The sequence below is a fragment of the Siphateles boraxobius genome, unplaced genomic scaffold (assembly GCF_051911475.1).
Source record: "Siphateles boraxobius isolate OS27281-9 unplaced genomic scaffold, OSU_SipBor_1 22, whole genome shotgun sequence".
NCBI classification, from domain to species: Eukaryota; Metazoa; Chordata; class Actinopteri; order Cypriniformes; family Leuciscidae; genus Siphateles; species Siphateles boraxobius.
The window spans coordinates 29,918,371-29,940,973 of NW_027508833.1; the positions used below are offsets into that span (position 1 = coordinate 29,918,371).

The following is a 22,603-nucleotide window of genomic DNA, read 5'->3' on the forward strand; positions in this document are numbered from 1 at the left end:
CTAATGGATATAGTCCAGCAGAACTGCTGATGGGCCGAAAGCTTCGCACGACTGTCCCAGTTATTCCGTCAATGTTGAACCCAGGTTGGATGGACATGGATTGTCTGAAAGCAGAGTAGATGGTTAAGAGAGAGAAACGAAGTAAACAGTATAATAATAGACACAGAGCTCATGACTTGCCACAGTTGCATCCAGGTGAGCTAGTGTGGATTAAAGACACTAAAGAAAAAGGGGCTGTGGTAATGAAAGCGGAGACTCCAAGATCATACCTGGTGGAATCACCTAAGGGTATTCTTCGTCGAAATCGAAGTTACCTGGTGTCAACCCCAGTAGCACTGCCAGTAGAAACATCAAGTCGAATAAATTTTTTGTTCTAAAAATGTTCTGAGAACATTACCATGCAGTGTTCTAATAATGTTTTCAGCGGGTAGTTTTATTTTGGTTCCCAGAATGTTCTCCTAAAAGCTAGGATAACATTCTCTAAAAACATTCTAAATATGTTTAATGCTAACATTGTTAGAACATTCTTCGCTAATGTTCTTATAACATTTTCAGCGGGTAGTTTTCCTTTTGTTCCCAGAATGTTCTCTTAAAAGTTCTAATAACATTCTTTAAAAACATTCTAAATATGTTTAATGCTAACATTGTTAGAACATTATTCGCTAATGTTCTTATAACATTTTCAGCGGGTAGTTTTCTTTTTGTTCCCAGAATGTTCTCTTAAAAGTTCTAATAACATTCTTTAAAAACATTCTAAATATGTTTAATGCTAACATTGTTAGAACATTATTCCCTAATGTTCTTATAACATTTTCAGCGGGTAGTTTTCTTTTTGTTCCCAGAATGTTCTTAAAAGATCGGATAACATTCTCTAATAACATTCTAAAAATGTTTAATGCTAACATTGTTAGAACATTATTCCCTAATGTTCTTATAACATTTTTAGCGGGTAGTTTTATTTTCGTTCCCAGAATGTTCTCTTAAAAGATGGCATAACATTCTCTAAGAACACTCTAAAAATGTTTTGTGATGACCTTCTATAAAGGTTTAATCATAACATTTTTAGAACATTACATCCCCTAACATTCTTATAAAGTTTTTAGCGGGAAGTTTTATTTTTGTTCCCAAAATGTTCTCTTAAACAAAAAAATGCTTAGCTAAAACATTGTTAAAACATACAATTTTATTAATCTCAAAACTAAACCATCAGAATCTAACAGGTTTATAAATGGCATCCACATAAATTATTAGAAATTCTGCGCACAGTAAATGCCCAACATTAAATGAAGAAATCAGTAAAGTCCAATGTGAAATCATGCGTCTTGACTGCAGTGTTTGCTCAGAGCGCTCATCATCAGTCTTTGCTTGTCTTGGTTCTTGCAGAAGAATCATACAGTCATCTGTATTAATATGTGTTCTACTGTTCTCTCTTCTAGTTGTCCAGCTGCTCTCCCAGTTAGCAGCAGTGAACTCTATTCTCTGTGTGCATGGTAGGGTTTTTCCTCATAGCCTATAAAAGAAGATCATGCAACAGTGTAAACAGAAAGAATACAAATACAAACATATTAAGATCACAAGCAATATTGACATTGAAAACTTTCAAAATTAGCCAGCCTAATTAGTAATCAGAAATTATGTAAAGACTAATTTATTGAAAGTATAAATATGATACCTTATGAGTATCTTTTTTGTTTCTGTAATTTAAAACATATACTTAATCCATATTAATAACACAACTAGAGGCTAAATTATGTGAACAAACGTTGATGTTGGCTTGAGAAGCCTGAACCTCGAACCAGGACTGGAACTCAGGTCGCCGTGAGCACAGCTCCAGCATGGCACAGCGCTGCCCACGAGGCTATTGCTCTGACTTAACAGCGCTTATATTGTCTATGGATCGTTACATTTCTTACAGATTTCTGCTTGTTTTAAATCAGATACAGATAAAGTAGCACTGCATTTGAATGTATTGGCGATAGAACTATTTCTAGAGTGAATTAATCATACCTGTAAGTGCAGCATCTCTTTGCTATTAGTGAAGCTGTACGTTTTAGTTACTTCAAAAGCAGAAAGAAATATATGCTAAGCTAGTTATTTTAAAGCTAGTTATTTTAGTCAATAAAGTTTTAAATATGGAATTTTTTCTTACACAAACGCATCGCTTCGCTTTAGTGCTGGGCGTTTTGACCAAAAATTTATATCACGTTTTTTTTTTCAAAATGATGCCGGTTTTCCGGTTTATGACGTTTTTTTTTCTTTTCTCATGCATAATCAGGTGTTCAAAGCATTTTCTACTGGTTGAGAGAGGAATTACTGCAGTAAATTGACTTAGGATGGTCTATTTTACTGTCATTAGTGAATATTGTAGAATAGAATAGCGCCCAGTATAACGTAAAATTGTTATTTCTTAACGTTCTAATAACGTTCTTGTAACCAGGAAATAACGTTAATACAACGTTTATATAACGGGAGAATTGAACGTTCTTATAATGTTTTGAATAAAGTTCTTATAATAACCAAGAAATAACGTCAATACAACGTCTAAAAAACTGGACGTTTTGAATGTTCCTATAACATTCAGAAATAACGTTTTTATAACTTAATGGGAACGTTATGAAAACGTTCTTATAACCTAAATTGTCAGCTGGGGAAGAGGAGAGATTCGCAATTGCACTGAACACGTTTTAAGTGAAGGATTCTCTGAGCGAGTCCAGAGAAAATAGACCTATTCTAAAGCCTCATACACACCGGGACGAATATCGGCTCGCGTTATTCGTCAGCGTTTTTCAACGCGTTTTTTGTGTTCACACCCAAGCGATTTTCGCTGACGATGAGCCGAGTGAACATGCAAATTTATTCCCTGACATTAGATGGCGCTTAATGTAAAACAGAAATACCCCGGTCCACAAAGTGCTTCTGACACTCGCTTGTCACTCAGAAGAAGAGAGCAAGTTTGTCGCGTTTGTCATATAGTTCTTTATTCTCGTTGGTGTCTCTTTATAAAGACACCAACAAGACCAGCAGCTCTACATTCATCTGGCCTTGCATCTTCCTCGTCTTATTTCTTCCCGGCAGAGTGTAGTCAGAGAATGTCTAATAATGTCTAATAAGAGAATGTCCGTAGACGGGCTTTGGTCATTAGACATTCTCTGCTTTGGTGTAGTAGACGCTGTATATCTTCTTCGCCATTACCTATGTGTGCTCGGCAAGACCGTTTTGTGTTTGAGCGCCCCCAAGTTGTATTTTACTGTAACTTCAGAAGCTCCAGACACGTGAGCAAAAGCGCCAATCTCATTGGTCGGATAGTTTTTGACGCGGCGCGTCAAACCAAAAAAACGAACCCGAGGCGTTTTAAAAAAAATGACGCTTTTACGCGTGGCGTTTTACGCGTCGGTGTGCACACTCACATTGGCGCCCATTGTTTAGTCACGAGGCATTAAACGTTGCCGAATATCGCACGCGAAATTCATCCCGGTATTAACAGGCCTTTACGTGAGCAGCGTGTATCTGAGAGCGCGGCACATTATATTCCGCGCGTGAGCAGAGAGATTCGCGCTCGCGCATTATATTAATGTACTTTCGCGCTACAATAATGCGCTCTCGACATTTGACAGGAAAATAACGCCACAGTTCTGCAGCATCCATCTTCCCTGTAATGTAACACCAGAGCACTGCTGTTTGCTCTCGCCTCGCAGTCGCTGCTTAGAAGTGCAACATTGTAATGGGTCCGTCTGAAACAGTGTCGCGTGGCGTAATGTCGTTCCGAACGTTGTGTAATTAAATACATCGGTATGGCGGTGTTGTGAACTTTTTCTTCTCAAGTGTAGAAAAGATAGAGTTGCAGACCAGGAGATTGTTGAGGTATAAGTTCTTTATTTCGTCGCTGTAGTCATCTCAATCAAGTCTAACTAAGGCAGTACATTTAGTTCATATACCCTTTCAGGGGGAGGAGTTACATAAAGGTGGAAACAAAAGCATGTAAATGAGGCATCTGGGTTAAGGAATGTGCCCTAGACTGAGAGTGTTACCAATCCTAATCCAATCAGCATAACAGTGTAATGTAAATATCCTAATCCAATCAGCCAGACTCTTCACCGATACCTTCACATTATCTTAATGGCCAGGCAGTGCATAAAGACAAAAGGTCATAGTCTCAGGGCTCTGACCAATTTAACTTACAATAGAGAGCTGGACAGACAGGAACAGGCAGGTTTGTGACATCATTTACCTTAGATACAAAATTCACACTAATAAACTTTCTCAGTTTCTATACTATTGTATTGGAAGCTCAATTAAACATTTAAATAAAATTTGTAATCCTACATTTCCCCCTTTGAGAGTTCTAAATAACTCTCACAAAATACAAATTTAGACACTTAAAAGTTAAATTCTTGTAACTTGTGATCATTACAGGCTCATGCTTCTGTGTTGCTGTTTCTGCAATTGCATGCTGACACAGAAACAAACATGCAAATTTAGGGTCCGTTAAGTTCTTAAGGGTAATAGTCTTTTCTGTTTGGAACTGTCATTTCTTTGTGAGGGGCGTGAGTCATTTGTTGAATGAAACACTTGATACTGTGGACGCATAGATAGTACGCTATTAGAAGAAATAACAGCAGAATTGCTATTTCCTTTATCCACAGCCAGGGTTTCCCAATCAAGTTTCCGAACCATGAAAAATTTACTTCAGTCATCTGGTGTAATTTTGCTGAAAGATCAAGAATGTCTTGTTGGATTTTGTTCAAGTTCTCTGTTGGATCCATTAACCCGGTGCAGCACTCAGGTCCGATGATGGTGCAGGCTCCTCCTTGCGTTGCTAGAACGTAATCCAAGGCCACTCTGTTCTGTAAGATCATTATCTTGTGCGAAGCGAGAGTGTCTGTGATGTTACTGGTACGACAATCTTGATCATGTTGATGGATGACTGAAGGTTTCGTATGTGAGTCTCTGCGTTGTGGATTTTTTTCTTTTTCTTTTCTTTATACTTTTGTTATAGTTGGCTCGGAAGAGGGTCAAGTTGTTTCTTTAGGTTTTCTTGTGGCTTCATACGCAGATGACGAGGTCAGTGCGTATGGGTCTCGGGAAGTCATCAGTGGTATCTGCACAGAGTAAGAAAGAAAACAAAAGACAGGAGAGCAGTATTTGTTCAAACACTAGGGTTGTAAACTTTTCCGAGTCTGCTAAGCAGTAGAGCAGTATTTGTTCAAACACTAGGGTTGTAAATTTTTTTCTGGGTCTGCTATTGTCGTTCCATCTTTCCCTATTTCTTAATTCCTTTGACACCTAAAGAACGCAGTGAGGTGAGGATGGATTAATGGATGGGAAGGCCTATGAGGGAAGTCTTCACCCCAGGGTTAACCCCCGAAGCCTGTTGCGTTTCGGTTCTTCCCGGGGCTCCTCACTGGTTCCGTGTCCTAACCTATCCCTGTTGGTGGGGGAACAACCTTACAGTGTGTACAATGAGTCCAGGTTTTCCTTCGCTGACACAAGACTGCAGCTGCTGTAATCAACATCACTTGATGTGGCCCATGCCACTTTGGTTCTAATGGAGGAAAACGTCTTTGTACAGATCAATTATTGATTCAGGAGGCATCATTTTCTTCTGTGCTGCACTACCTGAACACACTTGTACAGTTGCATAGAAACAAGCCTGTTTAGCTGCCATATCAGCAAGAGCATTACCTTTAGCTTCCGTAGTATTAGTTGTGAGATGTGCTTTCACTTTGATCACTGCTAATTTCTTTGGAAGTTTCATGGAAAACATTAGATCTTTCACTAATTCAGCATGCTTAATGGGGGATCCAGCAGAATTTAGAAACTGTCTGGTTTGCCAAATGACACCAAAATCATGAATTACCCCAAAAGCATATCTGGAATCTGTGTAGATATTAGCAACTGATCCTGAAGCTAGCGTGTATGCTCTCGTTAGGGCTACTAGTTCTGCAGCTTGAGCTGAAAAATGATCTGGAAGACGTCCTGAAGCTAACACTTCCGTGGTGGACGTCACTGCATAACCTGCTCGTCTGTTACCTTTTTCTTTTACTTCACTCATAGGTCTATATGTAAGCGTAACACAATTGTGAGTAATTTCTCCTTCATCCTCTAACAAAACTTCAGTCATAGCAGACATCATACATGAGGACGGATTCGTGACAGGTGCACGCTGTAAAACAATATTCGACATTATTGTGGACACTGCATGAGGGCTTTTTTTACGTTTACAGTCTGACCTAACACTATTAATGATGAAAGGCCTGTGCTGTAAAATAACATTTAAGGCTGTGAGTCTACTTTAACCAGTGTCCCCCAAAGGAAAAAACTGAGATAGTCACTTTCCTTTTGTTCTATTAAACAAAAATAAGTCTTTCATCTTTGTTGGAAGTTACTGGGGAAATTAAGCACTCACAGCCCAAATGGTTAACACATCAACAAGCTGCCCAACGAGTTTAATGACGAGGGGACGGGCTGCTTCAGAGTAGCAAGCAGACTGAGTAGGAGCTGAGTAACATTGTTAACTTGTTTAAAGTTCTTTTTGTTTTTCCTACACTCCTTTCCCCAATGTCCATGTTTACCACAGTATTAACAACTGCTGCCCTCTCTCTTAGGACATTTGCGTTTCTGTTGATTCTCTGGGTTGACCTTAAAGGATGCTGCTGCAATTTTTACTCTTGCCTTGACATCAGAATATCTTTCCCAAGTAGCTAACCTCTCCAAGTTGTTTTGTATGGTTCTAGTGGACCATGTTAAGTCTAAGAAAGGCAATGCTTTTCTATGTTCTGACAACAGACCATCAAACCATGTGCGAACTAGGGGACCATTATCTTCTAGCACCTTCTCTGAAGTGTCAGCTATACCACTGTATGCTGCTGCTGACTGGCAAAATCTTTGAGTGTACTCACTAACAGTTTCACCTTTCTTCTGTAAACAACTAGTGATCTTCGACCAGTCAATTTTGGGTCCAACAATGTTCTTCAACGCTTTCAGAACTCCCTCTCTCAATTCATCTTTTCTGGCATGTTGTAGTTCAGAAGTAACAGCAGACTCAAAATTGTTGAATTCAGATTCAGTTAGAATTTGTGACATCAGCTGTGTGACTTCTGCCAACGACATGTCGTAAAGACGCATTTTACTGATCAATGTCCTTCTAAATTCAGAAAAATCTGTGCGTACTGAAGGTAAGCTTTGGCATAGTCTTTCTATGTCTCTAGGACCGAGTGCTTTGGCAACAGTTTGGTTTTGGACAACAGAAGAGTTGGGAGGAACACTTTCAGTTCTCTAAATTCCCTGAGATCCACTTGCGACACATACCTTTACCGAATCTACAGGCTTATCAGTTACTGATGGGATGTCTACATCTGTTTCAAAGAATGCTTGTAAGTCAGGATAAGTTTCATCTGACTGCTGGTCTTCTGAGTCACATTTGGTTGAGGCCTTGTTATGGCTCACCTTTGTCTTGAAACAGGACACTTGAGTCTGCAATTGTTTGTTTTGTTCATTTAACTTATCAATACACCTACTTTGTTCTTGTGCAATGGATAAGCTATATTCTCTATGGCAACAGATTATGCCTTTCATGTTTTTCTTTGTGATACATGCACCTAACACCTTCTTGCATTCTTCATTAGACCAAACTTTGTCTGGATCAATACCAAATTTCTTTGTCAAATCCAATCTAACTGACTCAGTCACTATGGAATCCATTTTCTCTCCTAACAATGACTTGAACTCACTGTCTGTCCATAAAAGGCTAGCTAGTCCATTTTTCTCAGTTGATGGAACTAGCCTAGCATTTCTTCTAACCATTTTGTGGATTTCTTTTGTTACCACACAATCAAAAAATAAACTTCTCTGATCAACAGAGGGTATACTTGTTAACACAGATCAAATCTTGTTAAACTTCCTTGTTACCAACACATCACAAACTATTAGCATGGTACGCTAATCTTCCCTAAAAGAAAAATGCAAAGGATCTTTCACCTTCTTAACTTTTAGAGGATAAAACAAACAAAAACACTAAATCTTCTCTGATCAAAAGAGGCTACACTCGATAACACAGTTAACCTTCCTTGCCCAGAGCAAAGGGTAACACACAAAATATTAGCAATTTATACTAAAATCTTCCCTGCCTGAAAACAGAGGGTACAATATATTAGCACTTGATGCTAATCTTCCCTAACTTTATAGAGGATAAAACACTTCCCTGGCAAAGCAGAGGGTAAACCACTTTACTAACACACTTTTAACAGTTGTTAAATTTTCCTGATTAAACAGAGGATGAACCTTCTTAAGCAAAGTAGAGGACAAACTACTGTTAACAGTTTAAACTATTAACTGTTGTAACTGCTTTTGAACGTCCCTTGTTGAACAGAGGATTAATCTTCTATGACTACACAGAGGATGTATCACCTTCCCTGGTAAAGCAGAGGATACGTCTTCCCTAACTTTACAGAGGATAAAAACAATTCTTCTCTGCTGAAAACAGAGGATAGCAAATATTAGCAAGTAATGCTAACCTTCTCTGTGAGGATGAACAACAAAAAAACAAATAACTAGCACATAATGCTAATTCTACTCTGTGGACAGAGGATCACCAAAAAACAAAATAACTAGCACGTAATACTAAACTTCCCTGCCTGAAACAGAGGATCACCAAATAACACGTAATGCTAAATTCTTCCCTGCCTGACAACAGAGGATCCAGGGTTCCTGCACACTTTTTAAAGTCAAATTTAAGGCTTTTTAAGACCTTTTTAAGACTTGAAGAAATCAAAATTAAGACCGTACATTAGGGGTGTGCAATATTGACAAAAATATATCTCGATATTTTAAACGTTTTGTTGATAATAATTAGATGATATTTTACTGATTGTGTTTTTGTGCTGGTGCAATGGCTGGTTTAGGCCTGTTGTTGACAGCAGACATTCATATTTTTCATATTCTATGCAGTGGTCAGTTCACAGCAGTGACAGAAATGATTAATTAACGTGCAATATTTGCCACCTTAAATTGATTTCCAGGGGCATTTTCACCTATATATGGACATTTTTTCTAAACTTATTTAGAGTTCTGCATCACCTTTTATGTCAAATACTAACATTCAAATTATTCAAATTAAATTATACAGTAATTATACTTATTTATACAATAATACTTAATTACACAATAATTATACAGTACCACCGTTACCAGTCAAATTAAATAATTCAATCAAAATCCATCTTTGCAGTGCAGAGGTGACACAGAAGCAGCATCAGAAGAGGCATTAATATTTACACTCCATTTACAATTGCATAAATAAAGCTATGAGATAGTTTAAAAAAAATCCATATTCAATATTTAAATATGAAATGATTTCTAATTTTAACGTTTTAATTAAAGGGTACTTTAAATATGAAACTAAAACCGCCAGTAGGCAGCAGCAAGTCTTAATACCGTAAGCGAGTTGAGGGAGTCATTCATTCATTCAACCGATTTGTTCAAACGGCTGATTCATTCGGGAAAGAAACAAGTGATTGTTCATTGAATCGTTAAAATGACTCGTTTAAAACGTGGATTTCAGTCAAGAAATCATCGGTGTCTGTTGCATTAGACTCTGCTACAGTTTCATTTTGAAATTCTCGTCAGCGAAATAAAGGGAAAACAAATAATATTGTCAATATGGTGTCTAAAAAGTAACTCACAATGTTAATTTATTTTTAATTTAACTATTGTATAACAAAATATCACACTTGTGCACGGGAAAACGGCACTCTTACTGATGTGATATTCTAATATAAGAACCTAATATAAATATAAGACAAAAACTAATTTGGGGACATAGGCCTACCTATAACTGCACTGACACATCACGCAGTGAAAGCACGAGAGACAAATGCGATGTCAGCTCACAGTGCCTCGTACATCGTTAAAACAATGATTACAATATCATAGTAGACAATACACATCGACCACCCCAACGCACAAAGAATGAACTTACTACTGAACTGACATTTGCCAACTTTCTTCTTCTCTCCTCTCTCACGTGCAGGAGACAGACGTTATTCTGCCGCGAATGTGATGCGCATTGTCACGTGAACAAGCAAATCCACAAAGATAGAATAACAAAAAATAATACTACGCTAATTAGATAGTTTTAATTTGGAAAACATTTAGATATGTCTAAGTCGAAGTGTCATCTAAAATTTAAGACCTTTCATAAGTAAAAATAAGACTTTATAAGACTTTTTATGGCCTTAAATTTTAAAAATCTAATTTAAGACTTTTTAAGGATCCGCGGGAACCCTGGGATCACTTTCATCTCTAACAGAAACTTTAGAGGATAAGCAATATTAACATGTACGTTAATCTTCCCTGCCTGAAAAACAGAGGATACATTTCATCTCTAAAAGCAACTTTAGAGGATAACTTTAGTTAACAAACCCTACAGCTGTCTGTTAACTTCTTCTCTGGCGGCGCAGAGGAATGACAAATTTGTACTGGTCTTTATTGGTTCTTTGAATAGAGTGAAACTCACCAAATCGTTCGCTGTATGGAAAAGTTCCGTCTGGACACTCAGTCAGAAAGTTCTTTATTTGTTGAGCTTGAAGTTTCAAGATTCAGTCTGGAACTGGAAAGTCAGATCTTTGTTGAGCTCAATCTGGATTCAAAAGATTCAGTCTGGAACTGGAAAGTCAGATGTTGAGATCTTTGTTGAGATCTTTGTTGAGCTTCAGTTCTGGAACTCAGTTAGCTTTGTTGAGATCTTTGAGCTTTGAAGTTTCAAATCAGTCTGGAAAAGTTCATTCTTTGTTGAGTTTCAGTTTCTCCATCCGGGTCACGGCAGCATCTGTTGTGAACTTTTTCTTCTCAAGTGTAGAAAAGATAGAGTTGCAGACCAGGAGATTGTTGAGGTATAAGTTCTTTATTTCGTCGCTGTAGTCATCTCAATCAAGTCTAACTAAGGCAGTATACATTTAGTTCATATACCCTTTCAGGGGGAGGAGTTACATAAAGGTGGAAACAAAAGCATGTAAATGAGGCATCTGGGTTAAGGAATGTGCCCTAGACTGAGAGTGTTACCAATCCTAATCCAATCAGCATAACAGTGTAATGTAAATATCCTAATCCAATCAGCCAGACTCTTCACCGATACCTTCACATTATCTTAATGGCCAGGCAGTGCATAAAGACAAAAGGTGATAGTCTCAGGGCTCTGACCAATTTAACTTACAATAGAGAGCTGGACAGACAGGAACAGGCAGGTTTGTGACATCATTTACCTTAGATACAAAATTCACACTAATAAACTTTCTCAGTTTCTATACTATTGTATTGGAAGCTCAATTAAACATTTAAATAAAATTTGTAATCCTACAGCGGTATATTAAAAATTAATATCATAACAAAAATATACACCGGTTTTCGGTATGAACCGGTATACCGCCCAGCACTACTTCGCTTCAAAAGGCCTTTATAACCCCGCCAGAGCCGTGTGGATTACTTTTATCATGGATGGATGCACTTTTATAGACTTAAAACAGAAACGGCCATTCACTGCCAATATAAAGCTCGGAAGAGCCAGGAAATTTTTAATATAACTCCGATTGTATTCGTCTGAAAGAAGAATGTCATATGCACCAAGGATGACTTGAGGGTGAGTAAATCATGGGCTAATTCTCATTTTTGGATGTCTTTTGGATGAGATCATTTATGGTCTGTGTCAGGTGCTTTTAGCACTAAAGCTCTAGGAGTTAAGAGTTGAAAATTTTTGTCTCAGAAAAATAATAATAATAATAATAATATTTAGTTTAAATAGGTTAACAATATGTTGGCTTTCTTAAACCAACATAATTATTTCCTAACATTTTAACAAGATTACTACAATCTGTATTATAATATAATGGTAATTCTGTGAAGATTTACAACAAGTTACAAAACCACCTACCAGTTACAAGGCTCTTTAGCTCCCATATCCATTCACCTCTGCAGGTTTGTGTTTGCCAGATTGTGTCCTTTACATTGACCATCAGCCCCAGAGTAATTACCTGAAATATTTTAAAACATGGTCTGTCAACATAAAACGATATTACAAGCTACAATATTTGCTAGAAACACAAAAGACTGAAAACGTTTTAGACTGAATGCTTTTTCCAATTTTCCCATTACCTCTTTATGAATTACTGAAATATTATTAACTTTTACTTTCAAAAGACAATAAGATTAACACTTTTAAGTTGCAAAAATAGAGTATTCATATACACAGAACACAATATTATAGTAGGCTACCTTTGTTGTAAATGGAGACTTTATTGCGTCATCGGTTTTATTATTCATCTTCAAACAGGCAGTTTGGATTCTGGATTAAAACAAATCTAGCTGTTATTCAAAAGTAACATATACTCAGATTTAATGCGACTGTCATACAATTCTAAGAATGTAAAATCTAACACTGAAAGACATATATCAAGGATAAGAGAAAGCTATATGTAAACTGAAAAATACACACAAAAAAAAACTTACAGTTGTGAAAGAGCTCTTCCGTTGACCAGGAGTTCTGTTGTTTGGCAATTTGTCAATTTAGACAACGGGCATTTTGCGCCGATTTCTTCAACAAAAACGTTACTTTCTTTGCGCTGTTTGTCGATTTCAAATGTTCTTACGTCATGAGAAAATCACGCTGTGATTGGTAGTTTTAAACGTCGATCCACAGTGACCCCCAATCAGCTTCTCTTCTCTTGTAAACACATTTCGCGCAACAGTTCAAACAGTTCAGAGTAATATCCTCAAAACACTTTACAAATGCTGTTTTGATAATGTTCCTCTTTTAATATGGAACATTATGCCAATATTTTATAGGTTAAAATAATTCTACAATCTGTTACCTAAACAGCTTCCCTAAAATATCCTTAAAATGTTATGAGCTTTTGTTACTCATCATATTATGAGATTTTGTCATCTCAGGCCAATAATGTCCTCAAAACATTTGATGAATGTTGTTTTGATAATGTTCCTCATTTGTTATTGTGCTAATGATTTATAAAGGATAACAACATCCCTAAAAAAATCCTCAAAATGTTTCATGCAAAATGTTAAAAAGTAAATTGAAAGGAATGTTTTATTAAAAACATTTTATCATCTCAGGACTAAATAATATCCTCAAAACATTTTACGAACGTTGATTTGATAATGTTCCTCTGTTATTATGGAACATTGTACCAATGTTTTATTGAGAACATTGTCTTATCTGTTATCTCAACAACATTCCCAAAACATCCTCAAAATGTTACAGTTATAATGTTCTTGCTTTGTTAACACTTCACATTACAAGAACGTTTTATAAAAAACACTCCGTCATCTCAGGCCTCAATGATATCCTCAAAACATTTTGCGAACGTTGATATGATAATGTTCCTGTACCAATGTTTTATTGAGAACATTGTATTATCTGATATCTCAACAACATTCCCAAAACATCCTAAAAAATGTTACAGTTATAATGTTCTTGCTTTGTTAACACTTCAAATTACAAGAACGTTTTATAAAAAAACCACTCCGTCATCTCAGGCCTCAATGATATCCTCAAAAATATTTTACGAACGTTAATTTGATAATGTTCCTCCTCTGTTATTATGGGACATTGTGTCAATGTTTTATAAAAGATCATACAAACTTTTACCTCAACAACATCCTGAAAATGTTACATATAAAATGTTCTTGCTTTGTTAACACGTCACATTACAAGAACGTTTTATAAAAAAAACACTCCGTCATCTCAGGCCTCAATGATATCCTCAAAACATTTTGCGAACGTTGATATAATAATGTTCCTCTCCTATTATTATGGAACATTGTGCCAATGTTTTATTGAGAACATTGTCTTATCTGTTATCTCAACAACATTCCCAAAACATCCTCAACATGTTACAGTTATAATGTTCTTGCTTTGTTAACACGTCACATTACAAGAACGTTTTATAAAAAACACTCCGTCATCTCAGGCCTCAATGATATCCTCAAAACATTTTGCGAACGTTGATTTGATAATGTTCCTCTCCTATTATTATGGAACATTGTGCCAATGTTTTATTGAGAACATTGTCTTATCTGTTATCTCAACAACATTCCCAAAACATCCTCAACATGTTACAGTTATAATGTTCTTGCTTTGTTAACACGTCACATTACAAGAACGTTTTATAAAAACACTCCGTCATCTCAGGCCTCAATGATATCCTCAAAACATTTTACGAACGTTGATATGATAATGTTCCTCTCCTGTTATTATGGAACATTGTGCCAATGTTTTATTTTGAACATTGTATTATCTTTTATCTCAACAACATTCCCAAAACATCCTCAAAATGTTACATTTAAAACGTTCTTGCTTTGCTAACACATCACATTACAAGAACGTTTTATAAAAAACACTGTCATCTCAGGCCTCAATATCCTCAAAACATTTTGCGAACGTTGATATGATAATGTTCCTCTCCTATTATTATGGAACATTGTGCCAATGTTTTATTGAGAACATTGTCTTATCTGTTATCTCAACAACATTGCCAAAACATCCTCAAAATGTTACAGTTAAAACGTTATATCTTAGTTTACATTTAACCTAAAACAGGGGGATGTAGTGATATGGTTAAATGTTATGTGGTTAATTACTGCCCCCTAGTGGGGAGTTGGAGAAGAGAATAAAAAGTGTGTTATCACGTTTGTCTGACCAGGTTTTACTTCAGCATAATATTTCGATAAATAGCCATCCTAACACAACATATATCAATGTTATATAGCATACATTATGTTATCCAGCTCTAAAACTTTGTTTAAAAAGCATCCAGTTATGCGGAATATAAGATGATAAATAATAAGTCCAGTTGTTTCTGTAAATTGCATTGATCCATTATCCTTTTTCTGTGGCTTTCGGCAGTCTCTAAAATACCTCAGATTTTTTCTCTAATCTATTTAATCAATTGTCAAAGCTCTATCCTGTTTTAGATGTGGTTTGTGTTTTTCGCAGCATTCACGCTGAAAACCAATGCTGCTGCTCAATATTTTTGTGTGTTTATTAGTGTACCCATTTCGACTGATTTTTCCCATCAAAATGGCATTAATGAAATGGCATGTAAACTACTGACAACATTTCTCCCAAAGTACAAATAAAAATATTGTCATTTAGAGCATTTATGTGTGTGGAGTGGCAAAGTCACCCAACAGCAATGTGAAAGACTGGACTTTTACACATGAAAACTGTTATTGAAAATAAGGGTTATTCCACCAAATATTGATTTCTGAACTCTTTCTAAGTTAAAACATTAGCATTGTGTTTGAAAATGAATATGAACTTATGTTCTTTCCATTTTCACCAGTTTTCGTTTTCTGCATATAAATGCTCTAAATGACAATTTTATTTGGAATATGGGAGAAATGTTTTCAGTAGTTTATAGAATAAAACAAAAATGTTTATTTTACCCAAACACATATCTATAAATAGTAAAACCAGAGAAACTGATCATTTTGCAGTGGTCTCTTAATTTTTTCCAGATATATATTTTTTTTTTTTTAGTTTGTGATTGGCATTGAATATTGACATGGCAAAAATAAATAACAAACACTTGCTTTTTTCTACAGAGTCTTCAGATGAGGATGAAGGTTCAGGAGATGAAGGGCGTCCTGAGGATGACTCTGATGTAAGATGCTCTCTCTCAGTTTTTCCTTCTGGGGTGTTTGGAGAGCGGCATTATGAGATTGTTCTCATGTTGACTTGTTTTTTCAGAACTGGGAGGAGGATGAGACGGCAATGGAAATGACAGAAGACAAAAAGAACCACAAAGAGGAGGATGAAGAGGAAGATATGAAAGATGAATCGTAAGCAAATGGTGATTCAGATCTGGACCCTGAAAATGAAAGCGGGGAGGAATAATACCCCCCAAAAAGCACCCTTGCATTTATATATGATTTCATTTTATTTTTCATTTTGTTGAATTTTATTGTAACAAAACAAAAGGTTATGTTTTATAGAATTCCGATAGCCAATGCAGCCTGGACTTGTGGTTGTCTTTCTCAGAACAGTCATGAAGGGCATGTGACCCTCAGTCTGGGTGACTGACAGCTCCGTACGGAGAGAGCACACACACATTTGAGGTCCATTCGGGTCACCTTTCCTTTGACCTCTAACTGCCTCTGTTTGCCCAGCTACAATGGGATACTGTGGGTTTCCCAAACCAAATCCCCCTCGTTCCCCCCTGCTCGATTGCATCCTTAAACAGACGTCCGATGTCCCGGTGGTCCGAGCATATGAGCTTATCATGATTATGCTCATCAACATTGTCCTCTGCTCACATCCTTGATTTCTGTCGTCATAGCTCTCTCTGTCACAGTCATTTCTCATGTTTGATTTCTGTGTCCTGTGTGTGATTTCAGATGAGGTTTTTTTTTACACCCTCTGCAGTCATAACCCAGTTCTTGGTCTTGAGAACAAAAAATGTGAACCTTTGCCATTACAACATGAATATTAAAAACACAAAACCAGATGTGTGCGTTACAGTGGTTGCAGTTAGTCAACCAAAACCTTTCATGCAAACAATATATCGGCGACTGTTGTACAGTTTAAATGAAATAAATACTGCTTTGTTCTCATCTCTTGTTTGGATTCATTTCATCTCACATTTTCTTTCCTGGCTCTAAATGACAGCAGTGATCTGAAACGGATCAACCTGAAGGCTGGCTGTATGCATGTAAATACATTATATACATATATATATATATATATATATATATATATATATATATATATATATATATATATATATATATATATATATATATTCTCTTTCTCTAGCTCTACAAAAGTAATGGGAATTTGTCAAATGTTATGCTTGGCTCTAAATGATTTCATCAGCTAGAAATTACTGTTTATTGCAATCTATGTTAATTGCTTTTTATTAAAGCTTATTCAATGGTCAAAAATGTCAGGAAAAATGTTAAAGATGAAAATGCCTGGGTCATTAACAAAAGAAATGAATCTAGTCAGCACAAGTGATTTACAGTTTTTAGGATACAGTTGCTCTTCCTTTGTGCTCTTGTGTACAAGTACATCTCAAACATGTTTGAATATTATGAAGTTCTTTTTTTTTTGTTGATAATTTAATTATACAAGTGGAACTTTCATATATTGTAGATTTATTATATGTAAAGAAAAATATTTATAGCCTTTTTTTATTTGGATGATTACAGCTTACAACTCAAAAATCTAGTATCACAAATGTCCTGCTAATATCATTCAGAAAAGGATTTACAATACAAAAATGTTCCAGTTCTGAAAAGTATGTTTATTAATGCAATAATTGACTGAAAAGAGGACTTTGGACCACTGAGCAACAGTCCAGTTTTTCTTAGTCGAGGTTAGACGCTTCTGATGTTGTCTCTGGTTCAGGAGTGGCATGTACTATATGTGACGGTTGTAGCCCATTTCCTGAAGGCTGTGTGTGGTGGCTCTTGATGCACTGATTCCCTTTGCTTGACAATCTTCTCAAGGCTATCATCCCTGTTACTTGTGCACCTTTTCCTGCCACACTTCTTCCTTCAAATCAACTTCCCATGAATATGCTTGGCAATGAGCTGTGGCGGATGTCGATAATCGTCTTCTGGACAACTGTCAAGTAGGCAGAACTAAAGATACCTGGTATTTATATCAGGTACAATTACACACACCTTAATGTTTTCTCCTGACCATGGCACAAAATCTCATCTTAGCACTTTTGACAAATGGAAACACTGTTGTTTTTAGATTTGTGGTGTAAAATTCATAGTTTTTATTTTGAAGAAAAAATATAAAATTAGACCCTTGGGGTAAGATTACCCCATCTTACACCTCTATTAATATTTTAAATTCTGTGCTATAACTAAATTAGCAAATGAGACAATGACTGACACATCATCATCATGCGCATGCTAAACATATCTAAATACAATTTAAAAGTATATCCACATTGTTCTTAAGGGGGTCATCTTCCCCCATCCTACTCTACTGTATGTTAAATGTTATCAAACTTAAAATTAATTCGGCCTATTCTAATATTTTGAGATACGACTGTTGGGCGTATAGACATTTACAATAAAAATGTTGCTTGAAACATTTTAGTTTACGTGTTATAATGAGTCTAGAATATATAAAATGTATTACAAAAATTATTAAATATAAGAAATATATTATTATTTTTTTCTTTGACACTGATGACAAATATTTTTATACATTTTTTGAGACACATCAGTTGGTGGAATCAAAGCGTCGTTAATGTTCTCCACTAGGTGGCGTCGATGTGTACACTTCATCACACGTGTCACAGTTGTTTGGTTTAACGCCCGCAGTTCGCAAGCCCGACCCTGTACAACACATTCACGGCGCTGCGACTACAGTGAAGACGAGTGTGAATCCTCAGTCTGTAAGTATACACTAAATATTCCTCCGTTTGTTTGTTTTACTAATACATTTGTTGTTAATATTTAGAGATTACCAAGTCTCATCTACAAATTCCGTAAGTTTTTTTAACGGGTCAAAAACTTTTGTACATAGCCTATTTGTGAAATGTCGACAGTTTGAAATGTTCGGCGATTGTGCACAATTTAGCTACACATCATCATAATACCCGTCTAAATATATCTATTCCGTTTAACCGCATCCATATAAGATGGAAATCTAAAGGCATTTCTAAACTACTTGCCTGAATAGTGAAACACAAGGAGATTTTTTTGCCTAAAAATTGTCTTGTTTATTCTAATAATAGTTTGATCATAACTAATGTTATGATCAAAGAAATAAAGCATGCAACTTTAAATTTTTTTGGTGGGCAAACGCTGAAAGTTTAGATAAATGCTTTTTGCGCCTCCTTCATTCAGATGTAGTTAGTTAGTTAGTATCATTATAAAGTAATATAAATGACTGTACATCACTAGCAATTATTTTAAAAACTTTAAAACCGACATAAAGTAACTGAATGTATTAATAAGGTACTGCTTTTAATTATAAGCCTGCCTTCAAATTCAACAGTCAGTTTCATACAATATAACTTGTTTAAATATAACTTTCTAAAAGATTAAAGAACCCCTGCTTTAATATCAAACTTATCCCAGATGATGTGTAGTTTAACTTTCAAAAACTACCCAAATAAATTGTAATGTGTGGTAATGGCAAGTTTCTTTGAGATGTTTTGTCTCACTCTCTCTTTTTCTGCACCCCTCCCTTCCAGGTGAGAGGTATTCAGGTGAGATAACCTGATCGCTCTCAGGTGCCATGAATTGGGCTTTTCTTCAGGGTCTCCTGAGCGGGGTCAACAAGTACTCCACCGCGTTTGGTCGTGTCTGGCTGTCCATTGTCTTCCTTTTCAGGATCATGGTCTTCGTTGTTGCTGCAGAGAAGGTGTGGGGCGACGAGCAGAAAGACTTTGCATGTAACACTGCTCAGCCTGGCTGCCACAACGTTTGCTACGACCACTTCTTCCCAGTGTCCCACATACGACTGTGGGCGCTGCAGCTCATCTTCGTCACCTGCCCGTCATTCCTCGTGGTCCTGCATGTGGCGTACCGCGACGAACGTGAACGCAAGCACCGCATGAAATACGGTGACGACTGTCAGCGGCTGTACATCAACACCGGAAAGAAGCGCGGTGGACTTTGGTGGACGTACGTCCTCTCGCTGGTATTTAAGATAGGAGTGGATGCGACCTTCGTGTATCTGCTATATCACATCTATGAGGGCTATGACTTCCCCACCATGGTGAAGTGTTCTGAGTCTCCCTGCCCCAATGTGGTTGACTGCTTCATCTCTCGGCCCACAGAGAAACGAATATTCACCATCTTCATGGTGGTGTCAAGTCTGGTGTGCATCCTGCTCACGCTCATCGAGACACTCTACCTGGTGGGCAAACGCTGCTTTGAGTGTGTCCACAGGGTGCAAGGGTCACGGCAGGTAAACAAGGCAAGGTCCATTGCAAACATGAGGGGCTCAAATACTCTTTTAGAGACAAACAGCAAGAAACTGCTGAGGAATGACCGGCCAGTGCCAGCATACAGTACGGTCATCTCATCCAAAAGTAAATATTGGCCCAATATGGGGCCCGAAGAGATGGAACATTTTCTCCGCCTTTATGAGGAGTATAACCAGACTAACTAAATGGACGGTTGGCAATAGAGGAAGCTGCTTGTATGCTCACCCTATATCCACTGGATCTTTTTGCTGGAAAAAAAAAGTTGTGGCCTGATAAACAACATTGTATATTTGAAAAGTTTATTTGGGTCAAAACGCCATCATTCAGGATGACACTGTCTTCAGTCTGACTAAAGCAAGTCAGTTCAGGGTTTTGGGTGTGGTGTGGCTTCTGTTAGGCCAAGCTCCAGAACACCAAAGGACACTTTGATCAAGAAGAAAATACAAAACACTTGGTATAAGACCAGATAATTATTACAATTAATTACTACATATTTGTCAGTTTTTCAATTGACACTAACAAGCAAATTGTGACTGCAAATGATGCTTAAGCACTCTTCTGTTCACATATTTTAATAATTGTTCAATTGTAAAAAAAAAATTTGTTGCAGGAAACAAAAAAGGCCATTATCTATGAAAACCTGTTTCCATCTTAATATTTCACAATTTGAAAAATCTGTCATTATTTACTCACCCTCATGTCATTCTGACCCCATTTGAATTTCTTTCTTCTGTAGAATATAAAAGACTTCAGAAGAAGGTTTTTAATGTTTTTGTCCATATAATGGAGGTAAATTGGATCCAAAACTACATTGCACCCCATTGACTTCCAACGTATTATTATTACAATGTATGTAACAAAAAACACGGAGGATTTTTTTTCCAAAATGTCTTTTGTGTTCCACAGAAGAAAGAAAGTCAGACAGGTTTAGAATGACATGACAGTGAGTAAATGATCACTGCATTTTTATAAATTTAAATTTTTAAATTGACTTTCCCTCTGAATATCAGAATTCTGACTCACAGTGTGACTTTATATGTCACAATGTGGCCTTATTACTTATTTTAGCTTAAACTCATCTCATAATTACCTTTTCTATTTCTTTCTTTGAGGCGGAAATTCCATAATTATCTTCAATCGGCTTTTACTTGTAAAATGATTTTATTCTGTTGGATGTAAGAACAGCATGCAAAGATTAGCAAAAACGTCAACTCAAAATAAGTAAAAATTTGCTAAAAATTAGCAAAACGTCAACTCAAAATAAGTAAAGCATGTCCTGATCAATTAAACTCAAACCAGACGCTACGGGTTTTTTTTTTTTTTTCAAAATGTATGTTTTTTTTAACGTCCATTATTGAGCACAAAAATGAATAGTGGTCCTTTGATTCAGTTTGAAATTTATAATAATAAAAAAAGCAAAATCTGAAAATCTGAATTTAAATATGAAACGGGGACTCTAAATTCGATCTAACTTCTCACTAAGAAATTCTTCAACGCTGTCTGTGTTCCACTTGAGGATGCTGAGCTCATCAGCAATGTTCCCATTAACGTCCAGCAGCTTTATAACAGGGTCCGAGCCTCTCATTTCTTCTCCATCTATTTACACTCAACACATTTTTACAAATACATCCCCAAATCCATTATTTTGTAAACCTAGAAAGTGAACCCTAATTTATATTTAAATTTGAATGTATATTTGTTTGTTTACAAATTTGTGCATTTTATTATTTTTTATTATTACTATTCAATATTTTGTAATTTTTGCAGAGTTATTATTATTTTTGTATATTAGCTGGTGTGTGTGTGTTTATGCTAATGTGTGCATAAACTGTGGTGCTTCAATCTAATGTGTTCCAAGAATTTGCAGTATTTCAAATGTCAAGAATTTATAGATAAAGACTTTCAACACTGGCAAGATTAGCAAATTCAAAAGAAGTTGTTTAGCCTGTGTATGTATGTGAGAGTTCATCATTCAATGTTAAACGTATCCATGAAAGTAAATATTCTCTGAGGTTCCTGTGTAACCTTTCAGGATTATTTCCTCATTGCTGTGTTTAGAGTTGTTTACATTTGAGATACATTAAAATCTGCTTTTTATTTTCTTACAATCTGTTGCCCATTTAATTCAGTGATGTCTGACTTTAGAGGATGCAGATGAAAGCGGTGACTTTGCGGTTCACATATTTGATTTAACTTTTAAAACCAGTTGTTCTGCATGTGATAAGCTGTGGAGCAAAAAAAATGGCAAGAATGAAAATACACCGAGATAAACATCATGTGGTGTGTCGACATGACATTTCATTTTCTGCATCAAGCTGCAAAATGGCAAGACAGAATGAGTTAGAAATCTACTTTAATTTTTTAATGTACTTTCAAGGAAAATATCATATATATATATAAAGCCAGAAATGCCAAATTGAGAGATTTCATGATGTGTGTGCGTGTATATATAGGTCCTTCTCGAAAAATTAGCATATTGTGATAAAGTTCATTATTTTCCATAATGTAATGATAAAAATTAAACTTTCATATATTTTAGATTCATTGCACACCAACTGAAATATTTCAGGTCTTTTATTGTTTTAATACTGATGATTTTGGCATACAGCTCATGAAAACCCAAAATTTCTATCTCA

The 22,603-nt window shown here is 36.2% G+C and overlaps 1 protein-coding gene and 2 long non-coding RNA genes across 3 annotated transcripts; 2 read left to right on the top strand and 1 right to left on the bottom strand.

The window, feature by feature from the left end:
* Positions 1–1,401: 1,401 nt before the first annotated feature.
* LOC143746420 (uncharacterized) lies at positions 1,402–12,305 on the bottom strand. The gene is made up of 3 exons (XR_013206549.1): positions 12,265–12,305; positions 11,924–12,023; positions 1,402–1,510 (listed from the first exon to the last, which is right to left on the bottom strand). It is a non-coding gene; the product is annotated as an uncharacterized LOC143746420 (long non-coding RNA).
* Positions 12,306–15,554: 3,249 nt separating this feature from the next.
* LOC143746421 (uncharacterized) lies at positions 15,555–16,620 on the top strand. Its single transcript, XR_013206550.1, has 2 exons — positions 15,555–15,671; positions 15,758–16,620. It is a non-coding gene; the product is annotated as an uncharacterized LOC143746421 (long non-coding RNA).
* Positions 16,621–18,368: 1,748 nt separating this feature from the next.
* LOC143747120 (gap junction beta-4 protein-like) lies at positions 18,369–22,075 on the top strand. Its single transcript, XM_077239616.1, has 2 exons — positions 18,369–18,425; positions 19,230–22,075. Exon 2 carries the CDS (start codon positions 19,274–19,276, stop codon positions 20,150–20,152), a length of 879 nt encoding a protein of 292 aa, XP_077095731.1. The 5' UTR covers positions 18,369–18,425; positions 19,230–19,273; the 3' UTR covers positions 20,153–22,075.
* The last annotated feature ends 528 nt before the right edge of the window (positions 22,076–22,603 follow it).

Bases quoted from the DNA above. Each gene is read 5' to 3' on its own strand.
- LOC143747120 (XM_077239616.1), top strand. From the start codon at position 19,274: ATGAATTGGGCTTTTCTTCAGGGTCTCCTGAGCGGGGTCAACAAGTAC.